Below are 22,474 nucleotides of genomic sequence, written 5' to 3'. Positions count from 1 at the left end.
AGGAGAAGCTTAGTTGGCACTGATCCCTGCTTCCCTTATAGACGTAGTTTACATTAGGAAGCAATTATTTGGAATGCATCGTAAATAGTGCGAGTTTATAGTGGGTAGTGGATGCATGTTTAGTAATGCGATGAGGCCAGTGCACTTTGCAAGACTTGTGCTGCAGAGAGCCGCGGAGCCCACGACCTGTTGCTGACAAGCCGGGAGAAGCAGAGAGGGAGAGCCGCTTGAGAGAGGGTCCTACTGCCTTGGAGACGAGAGCCGTGGTTGCTTCGCTGAGGAAATCATGCAGTTTGCAATCTGGCTGGTGGGACTAATGTGTCATCTGTCAGCACTTGTCCGGAACTCATTGGAATACAGATTGCATCCGAAGCAAGGTAGGATACCTGATTTATAAGGATACCACCCGGATCAAATGAGATAGCTGAACGTAATTGTGTATGTAATGGCGTAAGGATGCATGCCAGTAGCCTATAAGGGCAATGTTACATTGTAGCCTGCATAACCAAATCTAAATGATTTGCTACATTGATAAATCACGTGAATTTGTTACTGTGTTCGTCTCCTTCTGAAATTATTGCACTCAAAATGCTTTTCTTTGCCTTCTAGAAAGTTTAATTAAACAGTTGTCATCCTATGAAATCATCACACCACTCCGGATAAATGATTTTGGAGAATCATTTCCCCACAAGTTGCACTACAAAAGGAAACGGAGAAGTTTAAATGCAGATTTGTCAGGTTTACGAGCGCTCTACAGAGTGGACGCTTTCGGCCAACGCTTTCATCTCAATCTGACTGCGGACTCCGGGTTCATCGCCCCCTCGTACACGGTGACTCATTTGGGAGCCGAGCACAGCACCGCGACGGACCCCCATCAAGACCTCAGCGATATGCGGCACTGCTTTTTCCGCGGACACGTCAACGCAAAGACCGAATTCAGTGCAGTCTTCAGTTTGTGCACTGGCCTTGTGAGTATAACTCCCCCCGTGAACTTAGATAGCCTACTTTTATCTAGCCCTGCTGACGAGTCTCTCTGTTTTTCCTATTTCAACCGATTCCATGCATATCATCATAAGGCGCTGCACAAAGTGTATAAGGGTGACATGAGAAAGTGTTGCAGGACGTGTGCCATCATTGAACACAGGGTGAGATCAGCCTTGCATCTCAGTGTCACCGGGATGGTGCTACGGTATTACACCCTCCTGGGCAACAACAATGTCATCTGATTTCTGGATATGTTTAGGCTTGCATGATGCTTGCCAAGTGGTATAACTGTGTCATACGGGTTTATTAGCTAGTCAAACGCCTTGGCTGTTGCACTTTTTATTGTGCCAAGTGGAAATGACACAGACATCATGTGAGAATGAAATTAAACTCTATACTTTTAATAAGACTGGTGTTCCAAACGAGACAGTGGGTGATGTCATGCGCTCATCATTTTGAACAGGTGTCTGCCCTTTATTTCCATGATGTGTCTTATCTTGCACAACTATGGTGAAGTTATCTGGGTGATACAATCGGGCTGTTAGGGAAACGTTCAATATAGATGAGAGAGAATCGTCATGTCTGACCCATTCCCAGGGCGGCAAGGAGATCAGATAAGTGTTGAATGGGGGTGACTTCATGGGTCAGATGAGGTTACTGGTCCAGGGGCAGGCTTTGACCTCAGTCGCCTGGGAGTCTGTCTGTGGGGATGTTGGCTGTGTGGCTGCCTTGGTCACTGCCAGGGACCGTAGCTTTGGAGTCAGTCCCTGTGTGTGTGTGTGTGTGTGTGTGTAGGTGTCACAACATCCCAACGGTATCAGTGACATCACACTTATTTTAGACATGTACAGTGTCCACACTTCTAGTATTAGGTGGCGGTGTCACTATGGAGGTATCTCAAATGCCTGGCACAAACACGCAGCGATTGAGTTTACAGAGAAGACCACTGTTACCTCACACACTCGCTTCCTCTCATTTTCTGAATTATTTCATATTGAAACGTATTGTACGTATTTAAAATGAAGTCACCATATTAATATAGGCCTAGGTTTTCTGCCCCAAACTTATATATATATAGATATATGATCCAGGGCTCTTTTGCAAACCTGTTTGCATCTTGTAAGTTATTAGTACTCTTGGTGAAGTCATCGTCATTGTTATTACTCATTGAAAATGACAGGACAATGGAGACAGTGGAGGCTGAGCGCTCCCATGCCTTTGGGCTATTGGGTCATAAAAGTGTCTTCTCTGATCACCGGGGCTCTACGGACGAGCACATTTTGGTGTGATGAGGTCATTAAAGGATGATTAAGCCCTAAAACAAAGGGGTCATTCTGAGAACCCAGGTCTCCCCTTTCCTCATCCCCCCCCCCCCCCCTTCTCCCCTCCCCGGTGCCCAAAGTACTCCTCAGGGGGGCTGTATAGGGTCTCTGCGCTTTTCAGCTGGGACTGGAAAAGCGAAAGAAGGGAGGAAGTGTTCCACTGACAACTGCCAATGACGGTTGTGAAGAACGTCTCTATGACTCACACCGTGGGAAATGTCCGTCTGTCCTCCCTGGAGTCCCCCTCAGACAAACCCCATAACAGACTTCCATTGAGACTGTGGCCTGTAGGTCTCAGAGAAGCTCTCACCTTCCTCAGTCCTCTGCCAGGAGATGGATGTCTGTGTAAAGATCAGCTGTTTGACCCCTTTATGTTCCTGTTTGGTGTAAGAGATGGACTGTCTCTACTGTAGGTCACTACGGATGACACAGCAGCCATAGGATGTGAGGGGGCTCTTTGTGAAACCTGGAGTAACTGGTGAAACTCACTCCTCAAAGTATTCCCGCCCTGGGCATGCCGAAACAGATGGGCTACAGTAGTGCCGTGACTCGGATGTCCAGTGGTGTGGAGTGAGTTCAGAGGGGTGAGTGTAACCGAGTGAAATGTGGAGTAACTGGTGAAACTCACTCCTCAAGGTAATCCCTTCTTGGGTATGCCGAAACAGATGGGTTACATTTGCGAGCTGAGTGCAGATATATATATTATTGGTGTTCTTGACCCTGTTCAGAGTCCCCCATCCGTCTGTTTGATCACTTCCTTCCTGAATAGCAACTGCTCTGTATCCAACATAGAAGGGCTCTTGGTGTGGGTCTAGCTGTGTGTTCACATATCACAAGAAAAGGGACATACTGCATGGTATATTCAACAAGTTTTACAAGAAATAGCCCTTGTAAAGATAGTCTTTTCGTTAGCATAGCTTCTTGCCAGTAGGCCCAGTTGTCACTCTATATCATATTACTGTTCTGTAACTGAGTGTTATGGAACATTCTCATAACCACCCTCAGGCTGATAGTGTCTGTCAGTACCTTGACATAATGCCCAGACTTTGATAGACTTAAGATGTTTGCTGATGGCCTTGTATACAAATGCTAGTACATGCCCAACAGTACTGTACATGTCCCACAATGCTACACTGTAACATGGCTCTGTTAATACCCTGGTTCATATTCATCTCCAGTGCCTTGGCCGCCTGCTAGGAATCAGAAGGACTGTGAAGCTACGATCAAGACAGTTGACACAGCACACCACACTGACACTTTGAAGGGCTTTTGCCAGCTGTCAGGTCGTGTTTGGCTCTACTTTGTGTCGTGTTATTACAACCTAGTCATTATACTGTACTTCAGCTGAAATGCAGGGCTGTACATAGTGTGTGTAGCAGTCAAGGCCCATTGCAATCAAAGCTTCCACATACAGTGTTTATCCTGCCTAGTGTATAAGGAAGAGACGAAACATCCACATCAGGATGCAGTGTGTTTTTTCCATATCCTATGTTTTCCATTGTCAAGCATCCATCACTTCTCACGATGGTCATGGAATAATGCCCCGCAAAAGATAACATTCCATCGCCCAATATCCTGTTAAAGTGTGCGTATGAAATTACCATACAAACACCTTTGTGCTCAGGGCTGACTGAGCTTGTTGAACTAAGCTGCTTTGTGAAGGATTCAGGGCCAACATCAATATTCACATTCCTCCATCTTGACAAGATGATGTCACTCCTCCCATACAGTAGGATGCCATTCACACTTCTAACCCAGGGTGTGTGGAAGAAGTGCATGATTAACTAGGCCCCAAATCAATAGCTCTTGAATTGGATGCTGCATGTTAAGGACCAGTATGAAACAATACTATGGGATGGTATTGACATTGTACAGGTATAAACTGTAAGTGAATAATGAGGTTTGTGATCGATAGATGATCTATAATCAGATGTCCTGAGGAGGAAGTTGTAAAGAGGCCCGTAATTACCCCGGGTTCTGACAGGGCAGGATTAGCTTGTGTCATTGCGATGCTATCGACGGTGATTGACAGAGACCTTTTCAAGTGAAGCAGATTTTTCCCTTTCCATCTGTCAAAAATGAAAAGCTGCCCAGACAAGTGGAACTAATGATGTGTACAGTAGTACTCTAACTGAACCCATGACGAGCACTGTTCACAACAACTATACAGCACACACAAATAACTATGATACAACCAAGAGAAAATCCATTCAAGGTAGCAATAAAAGTCCAGTGTATCATTAGACAGTGGATGTACAGTACTGTATCTAAGTCAGTAGAGTAAGTCTAAAAGACACAAACACGGAACACCATGTAATATGTAGTATGTAGTATGTAGTATATCTGACTCCTAACCCCTAACCAGCTCTCATCTACTTTCTTCCAGATTGGGACTTTTACGACACAGCATGGTGAATACTTCTTAGAGCCTCTGATGGCGGCAGAGGGGGAAGAGCAAGATGAGGAGCACAACAAACTTCACTTGGTGTACAGACATGAGAGGACGGAGCGGCACCCCCTCAGCCAAGCCACAGAACCCTGCGCAGCCTCAGGTAACAGACTACAGTACCCATAACCACCGTCTGACTGGGGTTCCCCCCCTACACTTACCTCCTTGTGACCTGTATTCTGCTGTGCCACAGCAATGGAGAAATTGCACTAAAAAGCCAAAATTATACTCGGTCACGATCTTTGGCTGGCAGGTTAGCGAGAAGATTTGAGTCTTGATTAAGGGGTGCAACTGAAATCCTCGATCTAATTAAGCAAAACGCGTTCCAGTATCGCCTGGTGTGTTTTCACTGACGTCTCTGGGGCCTTCACACCCAGGACCATGGCAGAACAGGTGAGGAAAATGTTAACTGTTCAGTTTTGTGGTGGGGAGAGAAAAAACTTAAGAGCCTACCATGCACTTTGGAGCCTATTTGAATGTTCCCCCTGTTTCATTTGAATTTTTATAGCCTTTAGGTGGTGGAGAGGCCCACCTACAGAAAGCAGAGTGACCCAGCAGAGTTCACCCTGATGCAGGCCCGTCAAGGAACGCTCACCAGGAGCTTTGTGGGCGGCCTTTGTTGCCTGACGCTATAAATCTTTTATGTGGTGGACGCTTGATTTGCTTGTTGTCTGAACCCGGCCATTGTTCCATGATGGTGGCCATTGTCTGTGGCTGAGGTTTAAAGTAGTTGGAGTGACCTGAGGGGCCCGGCCAATACCTCCTTAATATGCTTCCCCTTTCTCTCCATAACGCTGTGTGTGGCAAAGCCAGAGGGAGAAATCTGGAGGCTCTCAGATCCAGCCTTAGGGGACTTGAAAGGCAAGGACTTCACATGAGAGTGTAGCCCAGCGAGTTATGGGTTTCCCAATATCCACCTAGTGCACCTTTAATACCCATGGGTTTCCCAATATCCACCTAGTGCACCTTTAATACCCAGACATACGTAACGTCAGAGTAGATACAAGATTGATAGGTTTCTCTTCACAACCCCAAACACTGGCAGCCCATGCCTCCTCAGCTGTTAATACATCAGTTTAGTCCATCATAGGGAGATAGCAGGGGAGACAGTGAAGACACCTGCAGGCCTCATCAAAGGGCAGCAGGTACACAATGGCCGGCAGGATTAAAGAGCCAGTGTGGGGCTGGTTTAGGACTGTGAGATGTCCCAGGCTGTGGCTCCTCAGTCATATCAGATAGGCCCCTCTCCAGATGCAGTGATAAATGGTCTCTTTGAAGGCCAGTGGGCCCAGGCGTCGTGTCTTTTTATGGGAAAGAGTGCAGTGCTATTCGCTGCTACTTGCAGATCAGGAATAAATACAGTCGTGGTGTTGTCTTGCTCTTAGAGTACTATAAAGACAGAAAGATCCTGATATTGTAAGTAAGCTTCTCATATAATTATTCCATGACTGGCCCACTTATCAACTCAGTGAGTTGTTGTTGGAGTATTGATGCAAGTGCTTTTGCTGGCAGAAGCTGAGTGACATTGTTGCCTGTTTGCTACTCTCTCTCTCTCTCTTGCTCTCTCTCTATCTCTCTGTTCCTCTCTCTCTCCCTCCCTCTTTCTCCCCTTCTCTCTCTCTGTATCTCACTTGCCCCCCCCCCTCACCCATCCTCCCTCTCCAGACCATCAAATGCTGCCTAAATATGGAGCTACCAACTACAGCCTAATTGCTGAGAGCAAATTGCATTGTGCAACATGGGACCACCTAGGAGAGGGCTGCTTAGGTGGGAAACTCTCAGGATTACAGTATACACTATGAAGTAGCACTAGGCTAGTTCCCTTTGAATGGGCAAGAATAGACTTTAAACAAATGCCTTGGTCTCACTATACGCGACAACTGTGCATTGAAGTGCTAATATTGCCTAGATTCGCTCGCTTGTGGGCGTGTTGACAGCAAGTAGCAGGTTTGTGTGAAGGAAGGTACATTTACTAACAGCTAATAATAGTTGCTTTAGTCAGTGGGCAAGGACCTGTCATGATCTTCATTGAATCTGCAGCGCTGACTCTAGAAATGGTCGCTAGCTAGCTAAGTTAGCCGATTAACTTAATTCAAGCGGTTTGCTTCTTGCTATCTAGACCCCTAGAAATGTAAATGTTTATGATATTGAATTGGCACACATGTAATTCCCTGCAGTTGGCTCATTGGTAGTGAATCGTTGCTCTCATTTGCATAGAGATGGAGAAAGTTTAACTTTTTCTTCACCTTCCCTGCCATTTTCGCATCTCCCAGCGGTCACCCTGCCCACTTCACTTCGGCTTTCTTCCTTTCCACAAAGGAAATGTGATTGAGAAGTTTGAGAAGATCTGCTCTTAAAAACGAGCCTGCTAAGAGCTTGCTTGCCTGCAGTGACGGAAAATTCAATCTGCCAGGGTAAATTCAATCTGCCAGGGTAAATTCAATCTGCCAGGGTAAATTCGGTCGGCTTCACATTCACGGTTTGGGTATGCCATCACTCCGAAATTCTTTGAAAACTTTGAACCAGGTGTGAACTCTCATGTCGACCAGACACAGAACAATAATTATTATAATTGCTGTAGCAGAGCCAAACAGCTACAGCAAAGACACGGTTTTCACAGAGGAGTTCAATCCCTTATCTCTATTGATTTATCATAAACTATAGCAATTTTAAAATGTTTAAAATCTTGCAGATAGAGCAGCTTTAAGAAATGTTGCCATGTCTTGCTTGTGCTTACACATGGTACTGTATGCAGATGAGTAGGGAAGTCCCAGAATATCTACCTTAAGCAGCTACTCTCTGATGTAGTGAAACAGCAGAGAACCTGAGGCCAGATTCTTCTCTTCCAACCCCTCCGTCCCTCCATCCCTTGTTCTGATGAGATCTTTTCCTGAGCCGTCTTTGTGAGGGTCAGTGATCTCATGGTCCTCTCTCTCTCCACTCCTTATGTCTCTGTGAAAGGGGAGTCTTGTCTTAAATCAAAGTTGCTAGTCCAAGCTTGATTGCTGAGGGGGGCTGAAGGGTTTGGGGCTTTTGGGGGGTTGGAGGGTTGGAGTCCGGAACCTGCCAAGTTGGTCAGAACACATGGAAATGCCAGCCAGCTCACAATGGCCTTAGTATGCCAGCACTCTTCTCTCTGTACATTAAAAAATATATATTTTGCTGATCCATTTAGTCTCTCTGTCATTTTCATTGTTCCTTCTCTTTGCTATGCTCTACATGGAGACATCAGATGTTTTGTGAAGCGGTCTAGCAGGACACAAACAAAATGTGTATCAGTCTAAAGATAAGATACCCCTGGAAAGTTAAGATAAGGTTCATGCTTGAATTATGGTGGCTCGTGTTGCAGTCTATGCACCATACAGCACAGTGTGCTTTCTACAGGCTAGGAATGCCAGAAAGGAGTCTATGGCTACACACTCAATTGTATTGGTACACTGATTTCCAAAGTTGGTATATTCCTGTTTCCAAAGTTAGTTTGGTCTTGTCTCTACACACTTTGCGGAAATGTGTTGATAGAAAAGGAACATAATGTTTCCACAAAGTGGAAGTTTAAGGGCTACACTTTTCCCCTTTTGTGAGCGCTTTGTTAGTCTTTCAACAAAATTCTCTGACATTTTCTCACACCTGCTGTCACTAACGGGGATGTGTTGAAGAGGCTAGTGCAATGATAAGGGTTCTCACTCTTCGGCCTACCTTTATGGAAAATTTTATTTTGTTGTTTTGTTAGAGATTATATGAGTATAAAGCTGTCATTCTTGTTTGCCTTTCCTGTGTTTGCTTATACATTGTTGATAGAGCACTAAAGCATCTGTGCATGCTTCAGACATGTACATGGAAAATTGTTGAAAATGGTTCCATCCAAATTTTCCAGTGGATCTACAGTACTATGAACAATTTGTACAATCTTGACAGATATCACCACTGTGAACCACAAGCCACAAGTCCACGTATTTTCCTTGACCCCAAATGACCTAGATAGTCCATCTCACACCACTCACACTCCCCAAACTGAGCAGGCTCAGCACCTCAATACGTACCTAAACCGTGGGTGGTTTCACCACTGTCTGCAATACTGTACCTGTGGAGCCAGGGAGCTGTTGATTGGGTGATTAGGGTTTTTAAGAGCAGACTGTTCTTCCTTGTGCCAGGAGAGCTGGTTCTAAAAGCCCCTGGAGTAGAAGCTCGTCAGGCTGAAATCACAACATTGCGTTGCCTTAATGAAGCCTGCTGGGGGCTATCTGTCCATGGGCTTGTACGGGAGTCTGTGCATTCTCCTCAGATGGAGATAGACGGATAGGGGTGATTCGGCATAGGGGCATATTCTTCTCTCAGCACTTGCTAGCTTGTGAGCTCCATGAGGCTAACATAAGGTTGTAGAGTTTCTTCTGTGCTCTCTAACACAATACTTTTGTACAGTTGTTGATTTGTTATCAGCTCTCGAGCTTATCTTACCGCCATACTAAATTGAACGATTCATGAAGTTAAAAGAGTCAACCTTGTTGTCTCTGTTGGTGTTTACAGAATTAGCTAGTCGGCTAATTCACAGTAGCTAGCTTCTAGCTAATAGGCCATGTTTACATGTTGAAGCCTCAAGCTTTTCAGCAGATGAAGATGGGGCGCTAGCACAGGAAAGGAGACTAGGACAAAGCCATCGCTGGCATCGGCATTGGCGTGGCTATCCTTTGCACAAAGCATGCCGTGCGCCTCTTCACCCTGACCTTCAAACACTATTTCAATGGGAATCCCCCATTGCCCACAGTGTATAGATGGCGCTCCAAATGCTAGCATCAGGGTGTTTGGTCAATGGGTTCATTTACATGGAAAATGCTCTCTCATGCCCTCCCCTGTCGGTGGATTGAACTAGCCGACTTGAATCGCTGCCCTTCTTCTTTTCATGTATGTGAATGGAGGCGCTTGTTGCTTGTGACCTCACTTCCCCTTTTGTTTGGACTCACTCATTGGATGGGATGTGACCTCGGGCTCCTCCCTCCTAGAGGTGCTCTGCCCTCTGTTTAAAGCTGTCTGAATTCCGCGTTTGGACTCTTTGTTTCTCTCGTACAGGCTTCTGATTGGGGTGAGGAGAGGTACGTGGGGGGGGATGGGTGGATGAAGGGTTGTCGGTCAGACATCCTGTCCCACCTTTAGGGTTGGGCTCGTTGAGGTGATTGGGGCTTATGGATGTCAGTTGGCTCCATAGAGCTTAGCGTAGACCCCCTGCCCCCTAGACCAGACCCCCTCCCTGCCTCCACACCAGGGAGAATCCATTGTTGCTGGAATCTTGATTGTGTCTGATTGTGGGTTCTCTGTGAGTGTGTATAGTGTGTGTGTGTGCGTGTGTGTATGTGTATGTGTGTGTGCACGTGTGTGTGTGTGTATTGTTTTTAAATGTTCTTGCATGCACAATGTGTTTGTGAGAGAGAGAGACATGTTTGTGTGTGTGTGTGTTAAACTCTCTTAGGCTGATTTGTTAGTGTGAGTGCTTGTCATGGATAAAGCATCTCACTGAGCTAGCAGAGAGGCGCTTCTTTATTCATGGGTCTGACCAGCCTAGTCTGCTGCGCTGCATGTGCCAGTCTGGCTCAGAAACCTGGCAACCGGCCCTGGACCCTTCTCAGGGTCCATTTCCCCGCTTTCCCCTCTCTGCACCTGTGCCTGGTTCCCAGCCAGTAGTGCGCCAGACTTAATACCGTGCCGGTCGAGTTCAATGCAGGCCAATTTGAGCTGTGGCCAATATGTCTTTTGACATATTAATTATTTTTTATAGAAAACTGAAAGGATAATTGTTCGTTTTCTGTTTTATATGAATGAATGAATCAATTTACTGAATGAAAAGGCCAGTTATTAAACGAATTAAACTTTTATGAGAACAAAATAGCCTTTACAATGGGACAGGGAGATAAAGCAAAGGATGACGATATACTGTAATTTTGAGAGCACTAACTTTATGGCTTGTGACACAGCAAACGTCAAACAAATGCAAGAGTGAGTGCAAAACAGATTAAATAATAGAAAACCGAGACTTTCTCGGTAATGGTTCTGCGTGCTAATGGATATGCTCGTTTATGGTTCTGTGTGGTAATGGCTATGCTCGTTTATGGTTCTGTGTGCTAATGGCTATGCTCGTTTATGGTTCTGTGTGCTAATGGCTATGCTCGTTTATGGTTCTGCGTGCTAATGGCTATGCTCGTTTATGGTTCTGCGTGCTAATGGATATGCTCATTTATGGTTCTGTGTGCTAATGGCTATGCTCGTCTATGCTCGTTTATGGTTCTGCGTGCTAATGTCTATGCTCATTTATGGTTCTGCGTGCTAACGGCTATACTCGTTTATGGTTCTGCGTGCCGATGGGTATGCGTGGTGATGAACCACGCTGTAAACGGTCTGCGTGGTAACACGCCTTACGCGCTATTGGGCAGACACGTCCATGCCTGCACTCTCTACACTAGCCCCGCGCCCACAGCACTGCCCCGACACTCAGATCAAACTACACATCTGTGAATTCATTCATTGGATCACAGTTCTTTTCCTCCTCATTGCCATGAGCTACTTGACCGTAGTGCTTAGAGAATTATACCGGCCACCAATAACACTTCTCTCATTGTCATCTGACCAGTTGTTCAGACAGTTACCGACCCTGAAAGACAACCCCACTGAATGTGTTGTGTGTGTCTCGGGGGTTCAAGTGATAAATTCCAGCAGTGTCTATTTTCTGCCAGCATCTACTGTCTGGGTATTTCAGACTGGTGAGATTGACTCCACGCTGGCGTAGCCATCAATCTAGAGGTGAGAGGTGTTGACAGGTGAGGGACAGGTCCTGCCCCTCAAGATGGTCTTGTGTGGTGTAGTATTGTCCATAGATGTACTGTAGGAAGGCGGAGGATGGGCATGATATGTCCATGCAAGTATATTTACTTGGATGGATCAGAATAGATGAGACATTTGTCATTCGGTTTTTATGTGGGTTCACACACGCACGCATGCACGCACACACACACACACACACACACACACACACACACACACACACACACACACACACACACACACACACACTCGTGAAATAATGTGTCCTATCTGCATGTATTGTGTTCTCATTAAAAGTTGCAGAAAGTGCCAGATGCTTTGCTAATAGATTCAATGCCTGGGCTTTATGACTTTGAGCTTTTCTGCTGCCTTCTCATCTTTATTGGTGCATCTCTGTGGGGAGCTCTCTCTCTCTCTATCTCTCTCTCTCTCTCTCTCTATCTCTCTCTCTCTCTCTCTCTCTCTCTCTCTCTCTCACTTTCTCTCTCTCTCTCTCACACACTTTCTCTCTCTCTATCTCTCGCTCTCTCCCTCTCTCTCTCTCTCTCTGTCTCTCTCTCTCTCACTTTCTCTCTCTCTTTCTCTCTCTCTCTCTCTCTATAGTACACATACTTACATTAAGATAAGTTCGGTAGTGCCATATATCTTACTAATTATAACGAAAGAGTAGAGGTCACCGTTGAAGGACACCTAGCTATACTTACTGTACTTTTCGGGTATCAGGGTTTCTCCTGACCACGTCTCTTCATCAGGGAAAACCCCTAGTGGCCAGTCTATAAGGATCCACCAACGGAGAGACGTTTTGTCTGGACAGCTAAGAAGCCAGTGCAAAACATTCATGTCACTTCGGATGTAAACGCCTTCTTCAAGCACAATTACTGCACACCCCACTTCTCTCTCTCCAGCCTCCCAATTGCATTTAATTGTAGTTCTGTCCCGGGTCATATGGATGTTGTTTCTCGATGCGTACCGTTTGCTCTACCATCCATTCAGTTCCCATCAGCCTCCTGTATATTTGGGCTTAACCTATGCTTGGTGAAGGTAAAGCACTCTGTTTAATTTCACCCAAGGGACAGGGCGCTTTGGCTCTCCATGGGTTATTGTAAAAGAATGTTAATTAGCCCAAGAATAAAGTCAGTCCGGCCCACTGCTGGGCCTCCTGCATTGGTACTTTTGAGAGAGAGTGAAAAGAGGTCCGGAAGTGAAAAGAGGTCAGAAAGTGCTGACGTTCCAGAGAAGTCTGTTCAGTCTTGACTCCAGATGAAGGCAAGAGATTCTTGATTTGTGGAGAAGTAGAGATTTTATGACAACTTGCTAAGCAAAAAGCACATGCAGATATTGAGAACTGAACACTTGACTTTTTTTTTAGTTTCGAGTATAGAGTATAAACATATTCATGCATTATTATTGTACATTCTATTGGTTATTGTCTTCAAAAGCGTCTTTTACAATTTGGTTTATGTGCTTCTCCATGTGTGAGTGCATAATGTGTTGAGTAATAAACCTCAAATCCCGAAAACATATTGTTAACGTTTTGTTGATATTAGGTTGTAAAATGTTAGTATGATAAAAATCCTCAGAAGTTAGAAGACATCTTGGAGGCATTGTAGCAGAAAATGTCTTTCATTTAGGTGTCCTCTCATCCATGGGTAAACCTGTGGCAACAAAAATGCTCTATTTAAAGGTGCTATGGTCTGTCAAGTGCCGTGCTGTGCTGGATGTTCAGTCTGTCTGAAGTATTGAGCTTGATCGTTAATAATCATCTTACCGGTAATTACATAAATGTTTTTGTATGTTTATCTCATAATACACTTTTATTGATACTTGTTATAGTGGGATACCAAGAAAAGGAATTTTATACAATTTCATAGTGTATGGTAGTGTCGTTATTAAAGGCGTATAGTAGATTTCTCCTCATGTCCAGTGGATGAGGGCATCTGTCACAGTGATTTTCAAAGTGCTAGTAGCAGCTCACTCTCCAATCAGAGGGTGGATGGCTGGCTAACGCGTGTGGCTTGCTAATCTGACGGGATTTGAAGGCTCTCTATATATTCCCTTTCTTCTTCCTCAGCTATCTCAAATGAAATATTTAATCTAGATTCATTTCATCACATTCTTCTTCCTTTCAATCGTGATATCATTCTCTATGACTATGTCTGAGTTTGCGACAACTCCTCTTGCAGTCTCGATGAGCACCCGTTGGTTTTAAGAGCTCGTTCCTGGACAACAGGAGTGCCTCTGCTGTGTGCATGGGCACAGGCAAGCCTGGCGCCGGTCCGACCACTTATACTGGCCCGGGTCAGGCCCTCCCAGCGGTGGGAGTCTGGGCCACTCTGCCAGAGAGTCACGCTCTGCCTCGTGTGCCTGTTGGGGGTATCGCTCGAATGCTGCTGAGGGATTACAGAAGAAAAGGGGGCACTTGTGAGAAGGTTACCCAAAGGTAAATAAACTACAGGTTTCTTTATGAGGTGACCCCGAAAAGTTACAGGGCCAAAGGGCAATAGGAAGTCATTATATGCGAATCAATCATTTGTATGTTTTTCCACTGTTTCTTTCTCTCAAAGTGGATGCAGTCTCAAAACATTTATGTGGGGGAAGGTTAGTGTACAGTAAGTGTTCGACTGCTGAGTCCTGCAGCTGCTTACAATATATCTTGGTCTCGTTCTCTCCCAGTCACTGGTCTCTCAGTCTGAATGGACAATTGGTCCGGCTGTAGAGAAAGCTGTCTCTCCTCAGCTGTGAGGGAGCAGAGATATTACAAGCTCTCTCTCTCTCTCTCTCTCTCTCTCCTTCTCGTTCTTACAGCTCAACACATGTGGCCGTGCGTCACGAACAGATCCTGACTGTTTGACATGTACATGCCTATGAAGGACACTTCTCAACACACAGCCAACACACACGGCCAGTGTGAATCTGATGTGTTCAGATACATGGTTGACCTTGGTCTGCTGTCACTGCTGGGCTGTATTTTGATGATGTGGTTGTATAATATTCTCTAATGCGCGTCCTTGACAACGTGCTGGACATACTGGAGATGGATAGTCTGTCTCTCCGAGTGTCTGGCCTTCTCTCCCCCCACCCCTCCACCCCCCCCCCCCAACCCCTCCATCTCTCCCCCCACCCCTCCATCTCTCCCTCCACCCCTCCATCCCCCCCCCAACCCCTCCATCTCTCCCTCCACCCCTCCATCTCCCCCCACCCCTCGATCTCTCCCCCCACCCCTCCATCCCCCCCCCACCCCTCCATCTCTCCCCCCACCCCTCCATCTCCCCCCCACCCCTCCATCTCTCCCCCCACCCCTCCATCCCCCCCCCAACCCCTCCACCCCCCCCCCCACCCCTCCATCTCCCCCTCCACCCCTCCATCTCTCCCCACCCCTCCATCTCCCCCCCACCCCTCCATCTCCCCCTCCACCCCTCCATCTCTCCCCACCCCTCCATCTCCCCCCCACCCCTCCATCTCTCCCCCCACCCCTCCATCCCCCCCCCCACCCCTCCATCTCTCCCTCCACCCCTCCATCTCTCCCCACCCCTCCATCTCCCCCCCACCCCTCCATCTCCCCCCCACCCCTCCATCTCCCCCCCACCCCTCCATCTCTCCCCCCCACCCCTCCATCCCCCCCCCAACCCCTCCATCCCCCCCCCAACCCCTCCACCCCCCCCCCCACCCCTCCATCTCTCCCCCCACCCCTCCATCTCTCCCCCAGCGCTGTAAAGTCTCGGCCCATTGTTTCAGAAAACCGACCTAAGCACATGTAATTAAGTCCTCTCCCTTCATCTACACACAGGTTGCCCACAGGGCGCTTTTCTATCTTCCTGTCATCCCCTCCCTCTCTCTCTCTCTCTCCCTCTCTCTCTCTCTCTCTCTCTCTCTCTTTCTCTCTCTCTCTTCTTCTTCTTCTTCTTTGCCTCTGCTGTCACGCGACGGAACCCATCTCTCATATGACCCGGGCCGACTCTGCTCTGCACATGCAGTTCATCTGAGGTCCATCTGGAAGGGTCGGATCTTGACGCCAATGGCCCACAGACAATATGGCTGCTTCTCTCTCTCTCTCTCTCTCTCTCTCTCTCTCTCTCTCTCTCTCTCGCCGTCATGTGTCATTGAACGCATTCACCCTCGGCCTTCAGTAGGGATAGAAGTGCATCTGTCTGGACGGCTGAATCTGGTATTGGTTGCAGTTCTGCCCTAGGTAGCATACTGCCCCTGGTCAGCGGACGTTTCATTTGGCCTGATACACTGCCAGTTGTCCAAGTTCAAGGGGGATTTTGGGGGATTATTATGTCCCCTTACGATGTGCATACTCCAGCAAGTATTTTGGTGACTAGGAATTATAGAGAGTACTCAGTCATTGGGGAATTTTCTTGGTCAGTTCTACTCGTTGAGTTCGCTGGTGACCCTGTGTCACTCGGTACAACTGTTTTTCAGAGCGGTGGAATGACACAGTCATTTATTGAATGTTTTTTTCTAGTGTGTGGTGTTATGTCATTGGAATGTGGCTAAGCTGAGGCCTTCGATTTGGCTTTAGAGGTTGCACACTTACAGGAAATGCCAGCGCACGTAACTTATAGGGTGGATGCCCGTCTGAGGTATGAAGTCACTATGTCTAGCGTTCTACGTTTGTCCTAGCCAGAAGTCACTTTCTGCAGATGACTGTGTGCTTGCTCACAGCAGCCCCCCGGTCACTGTAATGCCATACATGTCCGAGTTCCCCTTCTGAATTCTCTCTCTCTGTCCGTCTTCTCCACAGAGGACCACTCTGAGACGCCAGTCACCCTCCAGAGTGACAGGTTTTTGGCAGAAGAGCTCGAGTCCCTGAGAGAGACCATGGGCCACCACCACCACCACACAGACCCTCACACCACCTCCAACTCCTCTGACACGCCCCCCCGAGCCCCCCCCAGGAGGAAGCGCTTCCTCTCCTACCCCCGATACGTCGAGCTGATGGTGACGGCCGACGCCAAGATGGTCAAGCACCACGGACGCAACCTAGAACACTACATCCTAACAATCATGTCAGTAGTAAGTAAGCTATTGTTTTATAAAACTATTATATACATTGTGAATGTCTTGAATTTACTGGTAACACTTTACAATAAGGGTACATTAATAAGCATTAGTTAATGCATTATTAAGCATTAAGTAACAGTTAACTAATGTCTCTATGAACCATTTACTAATGTTATTTATGTTAACTAAGGTTAACTCACCTAACCCTAACCCTAACCTTAACTAAGGTATTAATTAACATAAGTAACCTAACTTAACCCTAAATAAGCATTTGTTAACAGTTAACTAATGTTTTTTGTGACCCTTATTGTAAAGTGTGACCAATTTACTTAGTGAACATTCTAACAATGCTGACCGGTACGCCATGACGTCTTTCACACGCATTCTGTTCATATGCCGAGTAGCCATAGCTCTTTCTCAGTGGTGAAAGTCGTGTTATGACTGTGGTACCTGTTCAAGCTCCTCTAGGTAATGGTAGCTGGTGTAATGTTCTGGTGTTTAGTGGCTTGGTGGACATCTCACTCTACCCTATCATCCTTTATAATGATAACAGTTGTGACTTACAAATCATTACTCTTCTCAAAGTGAATCGGTCTCTGTCAGACTGTTGAAGAGGAAGGCACAATAAGTCGTGGACATTTATAGTCTATCAAGATAAGTGTAGCACTAATTCAAACCAACCAACCAATTATGGTTTATTTGAGTTATGCCCATTCACTTTGCCTCCCAGATGGAGGTTTTCCCACAAACCTTTCATGATTATTGGTCAGGCTCTTATCATTAGTATGAGTCTTGCTGCGTGCGTCTCAATGTCTCTTTGATAAAGAGAGAGACCCTGCCAATGTTACTTGGCATTCGTTTTGCGGTCTCTGATATGCTGACGGACAGTTTTCTGTCTCTGGATGGGATTTCCTTGATTACAGGCTGGTGCTCTCAGCTGGAGGTGTGGCCGTGGCTAGGTCAGGGAGGCTGGTGCTCTCAGCTGGAGGTGTGGCCGTGGCTAGGTCAGGGAGCTTAGTCAGCAACTTTCAACTTTTCTGCTTGGTTCGGTGGATGTTGCCACAGACTGGGGTCTGGTCAGGGTTTGTAAAGGTTGGTTGTTCGGTGGTCGGGGCCTATGCTATTAGCCTGTGAGGGACTACCTCATCACACACGCACACACAGGCACACGCACGCACGCACGCACACACGCACATACACACATGCACACACACACACGCACACACAGGCACACGCACGCACACACACACACACACACACACACACACACACACACACACACACACACACACACACAGTCACATACACCATCAGCTCCCACTCCCCATATACACGCACACAGTTATTCTCTAGGACAGAAACATGCATGAGCATCATCAATCAGAAACTTCAACCCAACCAACACAAACCAGAACAAGCCACCATTTCAGATGGAACGAGGGAATCAGCAACTGATCTGTCATCGTCATAGTGACAGTATGCCGGGGGGGGGGGGGGGGGGGGGGGTGGGGGGGTAGGGGGTAATGGGTGGGCTGTTTTAGCTCTCTGATATGATGTCACAGTGTTTACAGTGACCACAGAGACCAGACTTGGATGGACATTCCTCCAGGGGTAGCAGAGCCTGGCTCAGTTTTGGGCTAATAGCACACCAGGTTCCCTATCCTCCCCGATCCCCCCCCCGTCTGTGGGGCTCTGCTTCAGGTTTCCCCCTCCAGGCTCGGACAAGCTAAATGTTTATAGTGGCCTAATGAGTTCCTGTCAGGCCGGCCTGGAGGGCCCCAGGGAGGATGGTGACCGCCATGACAGGGGTGAACGAGAAGGAGAGAGAAGAAACACACACTTACACACACGTGGCCACACACACGCGCGCGCATGCATACACACACACACACACACACACACACACACGCACACACACACACAGTAGGTTCTCCTTTCAGTAGGGCTACTCAGCTCAAGTTTTGGTAAAATTTGTTTTTTTGTAAGTCTGTTCCAGGGTCAAATGTTTCGCCTCTGAAGGGCATTAGGGGAATCATAATTGCTCTGAGTACCTCGTTGATTAAACTTACCGTGAAGGAATGAAAAAATGTTTTTTTTCTTTTGTCGAGGAACTGTTATTCTTTGTGATTAAGCTCTCGGAACACGGCCCTCGGCCAACTCTCATCCAAAACAATTGAGTTTATAGTCCATTTATCCATCTTTTCCTCTCACCTACTGTACCTCGAGTTCTTTTGTATTCTGAACTATAGGAGGTTTGCATTCCTAGTTTGTGTGTTCTTCTCGTTCCAGGTCGCAGCGGTTTACAGGGACCCGAGCGTGGGGAACCTCATCAACATCATGATTGTCAAGCTCGTCATCATCCACAATGAGCAGGTGCGTGAGCGATCTCCCGCGCTTCTCTCCGGGACTCGCCAAGATGGCTGACGTCACTACAGGTGCTCTCCGGCCGTTCTCGGCGGAGCCTATTAAGAGGACACAGCCCTCCTTGTCAGCCCGCGGTCCCAGGAGAGATACGCGCCGAGAAAATGATCCTATTGTGCCTTTACACCTGTGACTAGGCTGAGTGGGGCTCACTGCCCTTCCCTTTATAAGGCTAAAGAACTGTCAGTAGGAAACTTAGAACGTGATACAGAACTGTTTTCTTTGACTTTGTGGAGGGTTTTTACTTCTGTGGAACTAAGATCTACTATCTTTAGACGTTATTGTACCCAAGGGGAAATTCCTTTCCGCACACTGTACATCAGACAAACATTACGTACAATGGCACATAGTAATACTATCCCATAACAACAGCATACAATGACAGTGCCATACGAGGACAGGTACTGTCCCCCCTCAGGCCTGGTGTTTAGGGCAGCGATGGCAGCGGGGATCAGGCTTTTCCCAAAGCGAGACCTTCTGCACCTCAGCGATCGGGTTCGAAGTGTCGGGACATAAAAACGCACCTATAGGGCGGCGAAACACGATAAAACGGACGAGCCTTTTTCTGCCCGCGTGAGTTCCGACCAGCCTTTTGGGTTTTCTCGCAGGACGGGCCCAACGTCAGCTTCAACGCCGCCACCACCCTGCACAACTTCTGCGTGTGGCAGCAGAACCAGAACGTGCAGGACGACGGGCACCCGTCGCACCACGACACGGCGCTGCTCATCACCAGGTACGCAGGCCACGCCCCCCTCTCCCCCCCCCAGCCCGGCGGCGCTCTCCCCCGCCCCGCCCCGACGCACGGACGGCTGGTCCCTTGGAAAGGGTCAATAACGTTGACATCTTCTTGTGTTTCCGTCTCCTTCCCAGAGAAGACATCTGCCGCGCTAAAGACAAGTGTGACACGCTGGGTAAACAACAACAACACTCCTTCCACACAATGTCTCCTGACACTACGGTGACTCCTGATTGGCTCTTTGCTCCTGCTCTGCATAGAGAGAAGAGTGTGTGTGTGTGTGTGTGTGTGTGTGCGTGCGTGCTTTCCGTACAGTAGGCTAATGAGTTTAGGCCAAGCTGTCAGCCAGCTAACCGTGACTGAGCGGCGTGGTGTGGAGGGCGGAGAGTGAAGGATTGTGGGAGGGAGGGAAGAGGACAGGGCAGTACTAATCTCTCTTACTGAGCAGAGGTTTGATGGCTTAATCGCCTTTAAAAGTGCAGGGATTTGATTTGTCCCCCTCCGCTCCTTCCCCTCCCTGGCTCCCTGGGTTCAAGCAGCTGCGTGTGTGTGTGTGTGTGTGTGTGTGTGTGTGTGTGTGTGTGTGTGTGTGTGTGACCCTCCAGGGCTGGCCGAGCTGGGGACCATGTGTGACCCTTACCGGAGCTGCTCCATCAGCGAGGAGAACGGACTCAGTGCCTCCTTCACCATCGCCCATGAGCTGGGCCACGTGTAAGTACGCACGCACACACACACACACACACACACACGCACACGCACGCACGCACACACACACACGCACGCACGCACCCACGCATGCACGCACGCACACACACACACACACACACACACACACACACACACACACACGAGATTGCGTGCACACATACATACAGGCCCAAGGGCGCACATGCACACATATGTAGAAGCACACACCCAAATGACACACGCACACACACACACACACACACACACACACACACACCCTTGTCACCCCTTGGACCCCCCCCCCCCCACCCCCCCAGGCCCTTCCTCTCACACAAAAGCCCTCTTATACCCCGGGACACCGAGTGCACAGCACACGCAGGTGCAAAACATAATAAAGCACCAAAAAGAGTTTTTAATAACATGCCAGCGTTAATACCCCCGTTGTACCACGCAGAGTTAACCCTCTAGGTGCCAGGTCTTTGTTTGGCTGCTCTGACGGTAACTGCTCCTCGGCCTCAGATGTGCTCACCTCAGAGGCCCTTCGCTCTGCCATTGTTTTGGAAATAATTTTCCATTACCCAACGCGTAATGATCCCTACTTCAGTCTAGAATAGAATCACCCTAGAATTCAGTCTTGCGGCTGTGCGAGGCTGCGAGGATGAACGTCAGCGTTCAGGAGCAAACTTGTTCCCGACCGCGTCCTGAACACGGAGAGCGGGACCTGAACACCGCGCCGGCACAAGCCCGCCGCCGCACGTCACCCCACACAGCCGTGATTACCGCGTAATCGCCGTGTTATCATAACACGGCTCCCCGCGCGAGGCTGTTTCCATAACACGCCGGCGTCGCCACATGTGTGAACAGCGAGGGAAGCCGCGTGAACAGACCGGCCCCCGATGACTGGGACGCGACCCCTGACCCCCATCTTTCATTTAAGCCTCGCGGGACTCCCAACATCAGCCGTCCCCCTGGCCACCGTGGCCAAATGGCTTATGGGCTTGAAACGTATGAATTATGAGAGTCTCTGTGTGACTCGCTCTCTCTCTCCCTCTCTCTCTCTCCCTCTCTCTCTCTTTCTCCCTCCCTCTCTCTCTCTCTCTTTCTCTCTCTCTCTCTCCCTCCCTCTCTCTCTCTCTCTCTCCCTCTCTCTCTCTCTCCCACCCTCTCTCTCTTTCTCTCTCTCTCCCTCCCTCTCTCTCTCTCTCTCTCTCCCTCCCTCTCTTTCTCTCTCTTTCTCTATCTCTCCCTCCCTCTCTCTCTCTCTCCCACCCTCTCTCTCTTTCTCTCTCTCTCCCTCTCTCTCTCTCTCTCTCTCTCTCTCTCTCTCCCTCCCTCCCTCCCTCTCTCTCTCTCTCTCTCTCTCCCTCCCTCCCTCCCTCCCTCTCTCTCTCTCTCTCTCTCTCTCCCTCCCTCGCTCCCTCGCTCGCCCCCGCGGGGTGTGAACGTGTCCTGGGCCCAGTTGTGCTGGTGGGTAAATGGTGCCAGTGTGAGCCACCGCACAAGAATGACAGCTATTCTCCTTCCCCCTCGGTCCCCTCTCGCTGGCACATTCCTCTCGGCGGCGGCGGCGGTGGTCGCTGGGGAAGGCAGCGCGGTGCCCCTCCCACCGAGCCCTATGGCGAGGGGAGACGCCCCCCCCCCCCCCCCCGGGGCTGTGTTTACGCTAAGGCTCAAGCAGCTGGACAGACGGAACGCCTCTCGTGGCGGTTTAACTGTGCCGTTCGCAAGCTCTCTCCGCGTGTTTTAACGCCCCTCTCCGCGTGTTTTAACGCCCCCGGGAACGGCGGTGCCGGTTCGAGAGACTCGGCCAGAGTGCTGCAGATGAAAGGAACCGACGCCTAAGCTTTCTGATTAACGGAGGGGGAGGCGTTTCCCTGGTGACGCTGAGAGCGCGATTACGAAACGCCAACTACGGCTCGTTTAGCGTCACGGAGTCACTTGATAGCGATGCGACGGCGACACCTATATGGTTTCATAAAGTTCGAAGTCTTCAATCATCAAAAGGAGCCCCGTCTTAAATCTGCGATAATCCGTCCTGACGTTTTGATGAAGCCATTAGGG

At 48.4% G+C, this 22,474-nt stretch overlaps 1 protein-coding gene across 1 annotated transcript in view; it reads left to right on the top strand.

The window, feature by feature from the left end:
* Window positions 1–286: 286 nt before the first annotated feature.
* Window positions 287–22,474, top strand: part of LOC311321220 (A disintegrin and metalloproteinase with thrombospondin motifs 20) — a gene marked incomplete at its 5' end in the record, with an annotated part of 93,732 nt that continues 71,544 nt past the window's right edge. The window contains 8 exon segments of the mRNA XM_084453162.1: window positions 287–377; window positions 610–968; window positions 4,693–4,858; window positions 16,310–16,581; window positions 18,859–18,942; window positions 19,599–19,723; window positions 19,861–19,901; window positions 20,332–20,437. Of these exon segments, the coding sequence (XP_084309288.1) occupies window positions 287–377; window positions 610–968; window positions 4,693–4,858; window positions 16,310–16,581; window positions 18,859–18,942; window positions 19,599–19,723; window positions 19,861–19,901; window positions 20,332–20,437 (1,244 nt within the window).

The sequence above is a fragment of the Borostomias antarcticus genome, assembly GCF_949987555.1.
Source record: "Borostomias antarcticus genome assembly, chromosome: 18".
NCBI classification, from domain to species: domain Eukaryota; kingdom Metazoa; phylum Chordata; class Actinopteri; order Stomiiformes; family Stomiidae; genus Borostomias; species Borostomias antarcticus.
The sequence above is the reverse complement of the archived record's forward strand: the minus strand, read 5'-3'. Positions and strand labels throughout refer to the sequence as shown.